At 42.1% G+C, this 12069-nt stretch overlaps 1 protein-coding gene across 3 annotated transcripts in view; it reads right to left on the reverse strand.

Moving 5' to 3' along the window:
* Positions 1-11824, reverse strand: part of ANO1 (anoctamin 1) — a 109561-nt gene extending 97737 nt beyond the window's left edge. For all 3 annotated transcript variants that reach the window (XM_056851824.1, XM_056851823.1, XM_056851822.1), the window contains exons 1-2: positions 11650-11824; positions 633-959 (exon numbers count right to left, since the gene is read on the reverse strand). In XM_056851824.1, the coding sequence (XP_056707802.1) occupies positions 633-959; positions 11650-11757 (435 nt within the window). In that variant the 5' untranslated portion in view covers positions 11758-11824. The remainder of the gene's footprint in view (positions 1-632; positions 960-11649) is intronic.
* Between the last annotated feature and the right edge of the window lie 245 nt (positions 11825-12069).

Below are 12069 nucleotides of genomic sequence, written 5' to 3' on the forward strand. Positions count from 1 at the left end.
AAATAATTGAAACAGAATCTATAGCTTAACCCACTCAGACCTCAGAATATGTTCTGAGACCCTGAGGGTCTTCTGAGGGGGCTGCTAGAGATCTTACCTGACCTGGATGGCCAGGTTAACTCAATCTTCTCAAAACTAAGCAGAAAGGAAGGAAGACATTGTGGGATTAAAACTGCCTAAAATAATTGAAACAGAATCTATAGCTTAACCCACTCAGACCTCATGAGAATATGTTCTGAGACCCTGAGGGTCTTCTGAGGGGGCTGCTAGAGATCTTACCTGACCTGGATGGCCAGGTTAACTCAATCTTCTCAAAACTAAGCAGGGTTGGTCCTGTTTAGTACCTAGAGGAAAGGCCACCAAGGAAATCCACCGTTGCTACACAGAGGCAGGCAATGGCATACCACCTCTGTTTGTCTCTTGTCTTGAAAACCCTACAGGGTCACCATAAGTTGGCTGCAACTTGATGACACTTTCCACCAATAGAGATGTGAGGAACTGTCTGAGGAATGACTGCAAAATATGTTTGATTCATACCGAAACGCCTGAAGTTTTCAATAGCTCATAAACCTTTTAGAATCTCATCCGTTAGACTTAGCACATGTAATAAAAGAAATAAAGTGAATAATTACATCTTCATCTCTTTCCAACTCAAGACCCGCCTGCATAAGATTGGTTTCATATTCTTCTCTGCGGAATCTCTTGTCATCTTCATGGTAGTCCATGTGTGGTTCCTTTTCATCCATGTTCATCTCCCCTCCTTTTCCAGGAAGAGGCTGATCTTGTTTGACACTGCGAGGCCCCAAGTCATTAAAATGGATCCGTCTGGTGAGCGTTCTGCTGAAAGACGACTTCTTGTAGTGGTAAACCAGGATGTAATCCACTTTCTTTTTTCCATCTCTAAAATAAAGTCCATACTTGCAATTGGCATCTGGATCTTGCGAAAATGAATTTAATATCTGCAGCCAAAAAGAAAAGAAAAAAGAGTCTTTAATGGTCTCTTTAACTTAGAGACTAAATACTAGGTACTAAATATTTGTTTCAGAGACAGCAGAAGTATACTGTGGCCAATGTTCCCAGTACACAAACTTAGGCTAGTACACCATGTTATGTATAATCATCTTTTAAAAATTTATTTTCCAAATGCAGCCATTGGAGCTGCTTTTTGCAGGGAAGAACAATGTAAGGAGAGAGGGAGTGTTTAACCCTTTGCACACTGTTGATTTTTCTACTGAAATATAACACCCAGAAAGTACTCTATCACCAATGACAGAAGTGACTCGAGAGTCGCAGTTTTCAACAGGAAACTAGAGGCAGAAGAGGGTTATATGGCTCTTCCCAGACACATCATTCTTTCCCTTGAAAAAACACTCCTGTAGCATTGGGAGAGGGGCAACCTTTTAAAATAATCACAGACCCACACAATACTGGCAACTTTCACACAGTGATGATTCTTCATATAGCTCTTGAATGTATTTGCAGGGGTAATGGAGAACCCACCTGATAGTTTTCCCTGCAATGTTCTTGTCTTGGCCCTATATGGCTGCCATTTCCCCTCACCAGAAGGCTTTTTCAGATTGTTTTTTTAAAATTGTGCTGCAGTACAGAAGCATCTATATATCTAATTCCTAAGTGTGGCCCCCATGTGCAGATACCAAAATCCGCAGATCAGGGCCACACTTATCCCAAACAGATGTTTCTTCAGACTTGGAAGACCTACGTCTGCAAAAAAATCTGTCGTAAAAAACATTGGGGAATTTGAATTCTCTCCCAAAGAAAAATCATTCTCTGCACAAACACAGAGAATGTACTTACCTTAGGTGGCACAGCCCGGAGGCATGATGGGCTCTGCAGCAGCAGCAGCCACAGTGGTGACAGAGCGGGGCTGGGGGGGGGGGGAGGCCTCGCTGCACCTGCCAGGATCGGCTTCGAGTGAGCCGGTGAGAATGGGGCTGTGTGTGTGTGTGTGTGGGGGGGGAGACCTCGCTGTGCCCACCCAGAGTGGCTCCGAGCAAGCCAGCAAGAGTGGGGCTGGGAGGGGCATACTGCACCCATCAGGAGTGTCTCTGAGTCAGCTGGCAAGAGCAGGGCTCTGTATGAGGATAAAGCCTCAGTGAGCGTGACCAGAGCAGCTCCAGGAGAGCTGGCAAAAGAGGGGCTGTGGAGGAGGGAAGACAGAAAGAGAGCTGGGGTAGGGGCAGAAAGAGGTCATTTATGCATGGTCAATTTTGATGCTCACTCAAAGCTCTTTTTTAAAATGGGACTTTAAAAATGCCTATTCACGGTCCCGACGCAAAAGGAGAAATTCCACCCACCCCCCACTCGGCTGCTCCTTCGTTCATTTGCATATCCGTTAGCATGTGCATAGCTAACGTGCAGCTGTTGTTTTGCATGGTTCCCTCTGGTTATTCTTCGCAGCAGGGGAGGAGAAAACACAAAAGGTCATGTTAAGTGGGCTTTTTTGTAATGCGAAGCAGGTATGCACCAGCTTCGCAGTCACTTTCGGAATGACGGTTCAGCGTGCAAAATTCAAAAAAATCTGTGGGGCAATTCAGCCTGGAACGCGCTGCTAATTACCATGCAAAAATGGCCAGAGAAAGAGAGAGCTGGGGCACGGGGGCAGAAAGTGAGTACTGGGGTGGGCGGCAGAAAGGGAATGCTTGGGTGGGGGCAGAAGGAGAAAGGGAGTGCTGGAGCAGGGGGGCAGAAAGAGAGAGCTGGGATAGGTTGGCAGAAAGAGAGAGCTGGGGTGGGAAGGTAGAAGGAGACAGAAAGAGAGAGTCGGGTAGGTTGGCAGAAAGAGAGAGAAAGAGAACTGGGGTAGAGAGCAGAAAGAAAGAGAAGGGGTAGCTTTTAAAGCTCTTCCATGAAAACTGATAAGATCTGCAACCACTGGCTCATAAACATTCTCTGTGGTGGTTCCCACTTTGTGGAACAGCCTGCTGAGGCAGCTGGGAAGGTTCCCACAGTACTATCAGTACAATATTTACAAAACTCTGAATAGGTGGCATAGAAATATTCTAAAGAAATAAAACAGAACTGTTCAGTGGGGCGTTCTTGTAATGGAATTTATCTACAGTGGGACAGAACAGCATTCCCTGTATCTCTGAAATCATAGAATCATGGAGTTGGAAGGGACCACCAGGGTCATCTAGTCCAACCCCCTGCACAGTGCAGGAAATTCACAACAACCTCCCCCACAAACCCCCAGTGCCCAGAAGATGGCCAAGATGCCCTCCCTCTCATGAACTGCCTAAGTTCATAGAATCAGCATTGCTGACAGATGGCCATCCCACGTTCTGCATCCCCCACACTATGCCCTGCCTGAGCAGTTTGCTGTTCACATTGTCATTGACTTTTGTATTCCTAATCCTAGCCCATTGTTCATTTTCATTGTACTGTTCATTGTTTACTGTACTGTCCTATACTGTATGATCACATTGTTGGTCACATTGTTCAATTTTGTACTACTAGTCCTATTACAGAGAGACAGCATGGTGTAGTGGTTAAAATGTCATATCTGGGAAACCCAGGTTCAGATTCCCACTCTGCCATGGAAACTTGCTGGGTGACCTTGGGCCAGTCACACACTCTCAGCCCTGACCCTGGCAAATATTTGGATGTAAGACCTCCCCAAAATACCAGGGGCGTCACACGGAGGCAGGCAATGGCAAACCACCTCTGAATGTCTCTTGCCTTGAAAACCCTGCGTAATCCCTATGAAAATGCAAAACACACACACACACACACAGTCCTATTACATTATTCATTCAACATCCTATACTGTATGGTTATATATTTCCTCTATCTGTACTTTGTTATCCTCCTTGAGTCTCAATGAGAAAGGCAAGCTATAAATAAGCCAAATAAACATATAAAACCAACTAGCCCCTGTGAATTCCCAGCTTTTATTTAAAAGGGGAGATATACTTTTCTATTACATCCTCACAACAAAAAGGGTAAGAAATGTATTACTTTTAAAAAATGAAAGCTGAGATTTGAGAGGATTTGGTAAATCATGGCAAGAGGTGGTTACAATTTTATTATGCTATAGTGACCCAGCAATTGCCAATTAAAAAAAATACTTTGAAAAAACCATCTATTGATGGGGGTGGGGTGGGGGAATGGCTGCCACATGGGGATGAGGCAAGGAAAATGGCACCTATGTGGACAGAATAATAAAAAAGTACACCCAGCATGTAACAGTGGTTTGACTGCAATCTTTCCCAAGAGATCATATCAAACCAGGTTTAGGAAAGATCGCTGAAAAACAGGGTAAAACCTGGAAAGTGGCCAGTTAAGGGATGATATCATATGGACACTCCCAGAAACTCACTCAAGTTTGGATGCCAAACCGGAATAAAGCCTCCATGTGGCGCATCCAGTGCCAGTTAATCCTAGGTTCCTCTGAGGATCCAATGGTCAAAATACATATAGATATCTTGGCTCAGAGGCAATGCACATAATCGTTCTTGTGATAACAGGTCAATACAAAATGACTTGGCTCCTCAGTTTTCGAAAGGTGAACTCGTCTTGTAAGATCACCCCCCCCCCCACACACACACACAGTAAGATCTAAGGTTTGAAAGTCATTGGGACTTTGCCACATCAAAAATCTATCCAGAATTCTGCCATCAGATCTTTGTTTTACCAGTGTGTGAGTTCTCTTGCTCTTTGTGATTAAAATAATATCCCTTGCCTTTCTCCACCAAAGGAGTCTGCTTCACTACTAACAGGTTCATGCTATGTTCAAACATTTCTCTCTTCCCAGCATCATCTGAGAAAGAGATCAGTTTTAGCATAGACTGAAAGGAGCCAGCTGGTCACATAGCTCAGCCAAAAAGGCCGGTGGACCACAGCCAGGGAGGGAACAAGGTTCAGTTTTTGTTTCGTTCATGACTTTTTCTCATGGAAAATGAAAAACCAAAACACATCTTTTCCCCTGCCCCAACAACTTGATGGTGGCAAAAAGTGGGAATTGCAATTATACTATTAAATTGCAAAGAATTTAATCGTGAAAAGAAAAATAACGCAACCCCCCCCCCAAAAAAACTTGTCACCTGAAATGTACACTTCTAAAATATCCTTCCTCTTTAGTTGCATGAGTGTGCAGCAATGAATATATTATTTTAAGAAATAATGTGCCACTCCCTCTAGGTATGAGCCTGTATGGGGTAGTAGCTACTGTATCAGACCAGCGTGGTATAGTGGTTAAGAGTGGTGGTTAGGAGTGGTGGATTCTAATCTGGAGAACCGGGTTTGATTCCCCACTCCTCCACATGAGCAGCGGACTCTAATCTGGTGGACCGGGTTGGTTTCCCCACTCCTCCACATGAAGTCAGCTGGGTGACCTTGGGCTAGTCACAGCTCTCTTTGAGCTCTCTCAGCCCCACCTACCTCACAGGGTGTCTGTTGTGGGGAGGGGAAGGGAAGGTGATTGTAAACTGGTTTGATTCTTCCTTTAGTGGTAGAGAAAGTCGGCATATAAAAACCAACTCTTCTTCTTCTTCTTCAACCAGACTTGACTAAAAATCCCCAAAGTGCCCTGAAGCTCACTGGATAATCTCGGGACAGTTAGTCTCTCATCAGTCTAACCCTGCATTGCAGGGTTGTTGTGAGGACCAAAACGGGAGAACTGTGAATGCTGCCTTGAGCTTCTTGGAAGAAAAGTGGGATAAAATGTATATGTATATTAATATATTTTATGGCCCATTAAAATTTAAAGGTGCATAATGCTTTTATCATTTGCATTATAATCCTCAGAGATATGTCATAATTATTTCTATTTAATATACGGGGAACTGAAAACTGAGCGGGAGCAACAATCTCAGACAAATCTAGTGAACTGACATGGGATTTGAAACCTGGCATTTTTTTTCATTTGAACTAGTGTATCATTTTGCTACTCAAAGAAACAACTCTTTCTTCTAGAAAGGCTTAGTCACACCTCCCTTCCTTTGATGTCTCAAGTGTGCTTTCTCTTTATTTCAACAAATTTGTTTTCATAATACACACAATAAAAGCCCATCTAATTTCTGAAGAAAAACTCTTCCCTTCTTAAATTCAAGTTACACAGTTGTACTTGGCTGAGTGTCCCGTCCCGCCCCCCGCTGCAGTTTTACAGAAAACCATAGAACAATGTAGCCCTATATATGTTCAGTGGATTGAAGTGGTAAAGCCTGTACATTTCAGGGTGTCAGAGAGTGTGTTGATTGTTAAAACAGCAGGCCAAGAAGAAAGCTGGTCTAAACCATTCACCTGGTCATACTAATTCTGTATATTCATGGAATATTTTTAGATGGGGGGGGGGGTTAAACAAGCAACCTGTTTCCTGAAGTGGTAGCAGTCTGAATTTTGGTAAATGACAAAACTGGGCCCACACACAGGCAATTAGGTACAATTGGACTACAAGAACGAAAGAACATAAGAAAGGCCATGCTGGGTCAGACCAAGACCCATCAAGTCCAGCAGTCTGTTCACACAGTGGCCAACCAGGTGCCTCTAGGAAGCCCACAAACAAAACAACTGCAGCAGCACTATCCTGCCTGTGTTCCAAAGCACCTAATATAATAGGTACGCTCATCTGATCCTAGAGTTGTATATGTTATAAATGTCAATACATATGCAAATTACATTCTCACTGCTACCAGATGAGAGATGATAAGGAATTCAAATAGGAGAAAGATTGACGTTGTCAAATAGTGTCCATATATTATCACAGCAATAACTTAACGGAAACACTTAATATGCTTATATATTACAAATTGTGAAAGATATTTAATGGTTTTCAAAAATGGAATTGAGTCAGCATTGCACCAACACATTTATCACATCACAGCTCAAACATTCACACGTTAGCTTATTTTCTTATTGTTTGGGCACAGTATCGATGAATGGGAGACTAGATTAAAAACAGAATTTTAATATTTATCTCAATAATGCAAAAACTGCAAGTGCTCACTTTTCCCTAGTCAGACATTTGCAATGTGCCAACGTCTAAATGTTTGTGGTGGCAGAGTATGGACAAAATAAAAATAATCCATTCTTAGTTCTATGAACCATCAGCTGACCCATTTAGAGTGGGAATACAGTTTCCACCAAGCCTAGCATCTCATTTCCTTTTTAATCCTAATTGTGGTTTAAAAGAAGCAAACCAAGCAAACCAAACCAACAGGTGGTTTAAACTGTGTGCTTGCTGATGGCTCTGTAGAAACTGACATGAGAATTACTGTGTTCTGGCAGAACAGGCCATTTAACCATCTGACTTTCCATTTAGGAAAACAGTTAATCCCTTTGCAAACAAACCCATGTCCCCCAAAACACAGAAATTCTAAATTAAGCCATGTCTTAACTTTGGTGCCACGTAAGCAGTAAACAAACACATTGTCCAGTCTCACATACTATTCTCACTTACAAATTAGGTTCCATGCAGCCACATTTTGCCTGGGTGTTTCTGCCTGATACTAGGTTCAAGGGATGTGAAGTGGTAGAAATTCATCAGGTACTATTTTCCCAAACACCTGGTATCTTCAAACTATAGTCCAGGCGGAAATTCTGCAGTACAGCTTCTCCAAAGTTTGTGTTGGTTATAAAGTAGATGCAGTGTATTCCGACTACATTCCTGTCAACAGAATGCATACTAGGATGCACATCTGGATCTGGATCCAAACAATGCTGTACAGTGAAAGAGCATCTGAGAGCCAGTGTGGTGTAGTGGATAAGAGCGGCGGACTCTAATCTGGCGAACCAAACTTGTTTCCCCACTCCTCCACATGAAGCCTGCTGGGTGACCTTGTGCCAGTCACAGTTCTCTCGGAACTCTTTCAGCCCCACCTACCTCACAAAGTGCTTTGAGACTCCTTAAGGTAGAGAAAAGCAAGGTATAAAAACCAACTCTTCTTCTTCATTACCACTGCCAAAGGAATACAGTACCCTAGCCCCCCCCCCCCAATCATCACCACTGTGTCAAAACAACAAGAAATCAGCTACTGAGCAATGACTTTAGCTGTGATGTGATAAACATGTTGGTTCAAAGCTGCATTTGGGGGTGTATCTAGATGTTCACCCAGTTTAGCTGTGGTTCTTTAAACCATTAAGAGGCAGCTAAAGGATATTTTAGGTCAGGGGAGTATCTGAGCTTTGGGGGGGTCATTCCCTGTATACCATCTCTTCATAATTTAAAGGATCCTAGGGGAAAATCCACAGCCAGGTGCACATAATCTGAGCTGAATTCCCTCCCCACTCTTGAAGCTGCAATGTATCCTTTTTGTCCACATTCAGACAGACTGCAAATAAGCACTGTGCTAGACAGGACTGTCATTTTTCTTTCAAACTGTTTGCTTTAAGCATTCATGCGGATAAGCACACAGGCAAATAATCTAGAAAAAAATGAACTCTCCTATGCAGAGCTCATTTCTTCACTCAGAATGGCAGGGGAGGGGTAAGAGTGAGTGCATTCCCACTGTTCCTCTTCAGTGTGTCCCCCCCCCCCCAATTCAGACTGCTGCCAGTGAGCACTGTGTAATATTTTTTTAAAAAATCAAGCTATTTGGTGCCACGTGTTGGTGCGCATGTGTGCATAAGCAAATAGTTTGAAAGAGAAATATATCTTCCGTGCAGTGCTCATTTGCTCATTCTGAATGGAGCATAGCATAGATTTCTCCCTTGGATTTCTGGCATCACTAAGTGGCACCTTATATCTGCCAAAGAGTACAGAAGTAGCTGCATTCTAATCCCCAACCATCTGCACTATCTCATAGTAGTTCAGCACTGTAGCAGTGCTGGTCAAGTGTAAATCGTATGGCAGGAGTGGAACATCTGGAGGCAAATCCAGGAGTAAAATATTAAAGTAAATGCAGTTAGGATGCTTTCTCAGCAGCCTGTAGTATATATGAGTATTGTTTAAGCTCTTCAAACAACCATAAGAAAACAGGTCACACATCTTTCTTTTGAGAGGAACACACCCTGCACATCACCAGCAGAGCAGTCTTATGCAAAGTTACACACTTCAAAGACCGTTTAGAAGGGCATAACTCTGTTTAAGATTGAATTGTAAGGCACGAAGAGAGTAGTCCTAAGAAGATCTATTCAGAATCCTAATGAGGTCTAATGGGGCTTACTCCCAGGAAAATATTCTTAGGATTGCACTGTACGTAGATACTAATTGCATTTAAGTGAATGGGTTACAAGGGTGTAACACTGTTAGTGGTGTGCAAGCTGAACGTACTAACTGTATTTCAAATGGAGTTCTCCAATGGAGCAGATCGGATTACCTGACACTTTACAGTAGTGCCAAGAAACCAGAATACAAAAAGCCCAATCTGGATAGCTCAGATCGTTACTGATGTTCCAGATCAGGATCTTTCAGAATAAACTCACTTTTTCTTAATTAAACAAAGAACACAGTACTATTATTTGTTAGGCAGTAATAAAAAAAAAAGTCTGTAAGGCTTCCAAGTTTGCATGTGTGGTCTCTCTCCAGAGACTACTTTTATATAAATCTTACCGTAGTATAAAAACAGATGCTTCCTTTTGAGGGGAGAAAAACCCATCTAATGCTTCTTTTCGTGCCATTTCTCAAAGAAGTCACAACCTCGTGATCTGCGAAGTGTTTCCTTCAAGAGCTCTTAATAAATTATAATGCACAACCTTGGTTGAAGGGACTTTCATAGTTTGGAGAGATGTAATTAGTTTAGTTATTACGGACACTGCCAAGCTATTATAGAAGCATGAGAACTACACAAAGGCTAAACTACGAGATGAAAGGCAAAGGGCAGCCCTCACCCCCTCTCTTGGCTTCCTTTCATAAAGTCAGAGGTTTTGATGTCATAATGGTGTATTTCTCCCTATCCCCGCCCTAACACTGGTTTATGAGGAAAACAGGCAAATGCAATGTGATTCTCCTACGAAGCCTGCTTCCACCTCTGCCTAGGAAGAGAGAGTCCCTCCAAAGCTCACTGGTATCATATATACTTTGCCCGTAACCCTAGAGAGACACCACCAGTCAGAGCAGACAATATTGATGATAATAGGTCATCACAGTATGTCAGACCCCAGTTTCATATATTTATATATTCAGCATCTACACAGCCCATAAACACACAAAAGATCTGACAACTGATTTGACTCCACATATAGATTCACTTCAAAATGGTGCACTTTTATTGTTGTGGTTGCTTTCCCCCCCAGGGTAAGTGATTAGTGTGTCATTTTGAAAACAATGGCAAGGGTTCCCAAAGAATTGCCATTGATTTCATGCAACAATGAAGGAAAATTTTCTATTGTTGCTCCATTCCTTGATATACCAGTGCCTGCTGACTGCCACTCTTTTCTTTAAGGTGTTTTCTGTATTATAATGTTCTTTCACTGGGGTGGCCCCACAAGTAATTTATAAAGTTAAGAACATATGTAGAAATGTAATAATTCCAGAAGGGTAGCTATATAGCAAAAAAACATACAAGAATTCTGTGGCACCTTAAAGACTTTTGTTTCTACTTAGGAAGCCATTTACGTGTGCCTTCTCACCAGACATCGGCATACTGAGCCACTCCCTGTTTCCTGGGACATCCCTGTCTGGTTCACAAGTACACACATGAATGAATTCCTTCCACTTCACAGTTTTCCACCGTGGGAAGTGATATGTGAGAGTACTGAGTAAAAAAACCTCAAACTGCAACATGAGGTAATTTTTCCATGCCTATCCCATGGCTATTATGTCATTTCAATGCCAGATCCACCAAGATAATCTGCTGAGTTAAGGTTTATAAGCAATTCATTTTTAAAAGAAGTTTTGCCCATAGTTCAAAATATTTGAATAAGCCTGAAAAAAGATAATTATAATAATTCTTGTTAAGAAATATAGTAGTAGATTTTGATTGGATTTTTCCCATTCAATTTTAAAACCCACACCTGGAAAACAATTAACTATCTTCTAAATTGGAAGATAACTTCTATTTAAAATTGCCTTCAACACAGAAATAATGTTTTGTTGTCAGCACATTTCCTAACAAGAGACAATTTCATTTTTGCATTTTCTACCTGCACCCCTGACTTTGCCACCCAATTAGATAGGGGCTTTTGCTTTTTATGGACAGAGTATGCATAGCGGGCAGAAATCAATATGTGAAGATTTTCTCATCACAACATTCCTATGTCAAAGAAAACTAATCCCTCTGATGATGCTGAAGGTACAGATTCTCCCCCCCCCCTAAAAAAAGTGGCAACGCGTAACCAGGTGGCAACACTTTGTGCATGCATGTTTATAGAACAAATATTTAACGAAGGCAAAAAAGGCTTTCCAAACTAAAATTCTTTCTGAGATGCAAAATGTTTAAAATATCTCTAGATCATTTCCCATATAGTTATAAAAGGCTGTCATGGTTTTCTGTCTAGACCGATAGGGAAAACTGCCTTTGATCAAACTGGTTATGGAACCCTTTCATACTGTCCCTAACAAAGTAGTGAAAAGACAGAAATTTGTCTAACATCTGCTGTGAGAAACAGTCTGATGAATAGTGTGCAATTAATTACAGCCTTGTAGCCATCTAGGGCTACAAGGCCAAAAGAATTGAGAACACAGATAAAAGGACACTTTAAATGCTTGATATACTGAAAAACGTAACAAAAAAGCAATTCCTCCACTCCACTCACCGTGCTTTCTGTGCGGACATATCCTATATCTTCAATGGCTCTGATGTTAATAATGTGGATCCCCTTCTCCTCAGCAGGAAGAGAGGAGTATTTTTCATTCATCCTCATTGTTGTTTCATTGGAAGCCTCTCTGAAATCTTCAGGCAGAAATTCCACCCCATTAAATCCACCGTCAATGTCTAAAGGAAAGAGAAACAGGTTGGTTAAAAACCTTTTATCTCCAGTTTCTCTCAGTACCCTCCAGCTGGAACATGTCCCGATTCAGTCTGCATCTGCCCCTATCTTTTGTCTCTCTCTCCACCCCTTTGTAAGAACCTCCCCTGGTAGCTTTGCCTTATTTTCCCTGGGCTCTACCCAGAGCACTTGTGTGAGCTTATGCCAGGTTCCTTATTGATACTAACTAGCTACCAGCACTTTGTG

This window comes from Euleptes europaea, chromosome 6 (genome assembly GCF_029931775.1).
Source record: "Euleptes europaea isolate rEulEur1 chromosome 6, rEulEur1.hap1, whole genome shotgun sequence".
Taxonomy (NCBI): domain Eukaryota; kingdom Metazoa; phylum Chordata; class Lepidosauria; order Squamata; family Sphaerodactylidae; genus Euleptes; species Euleptes europaea.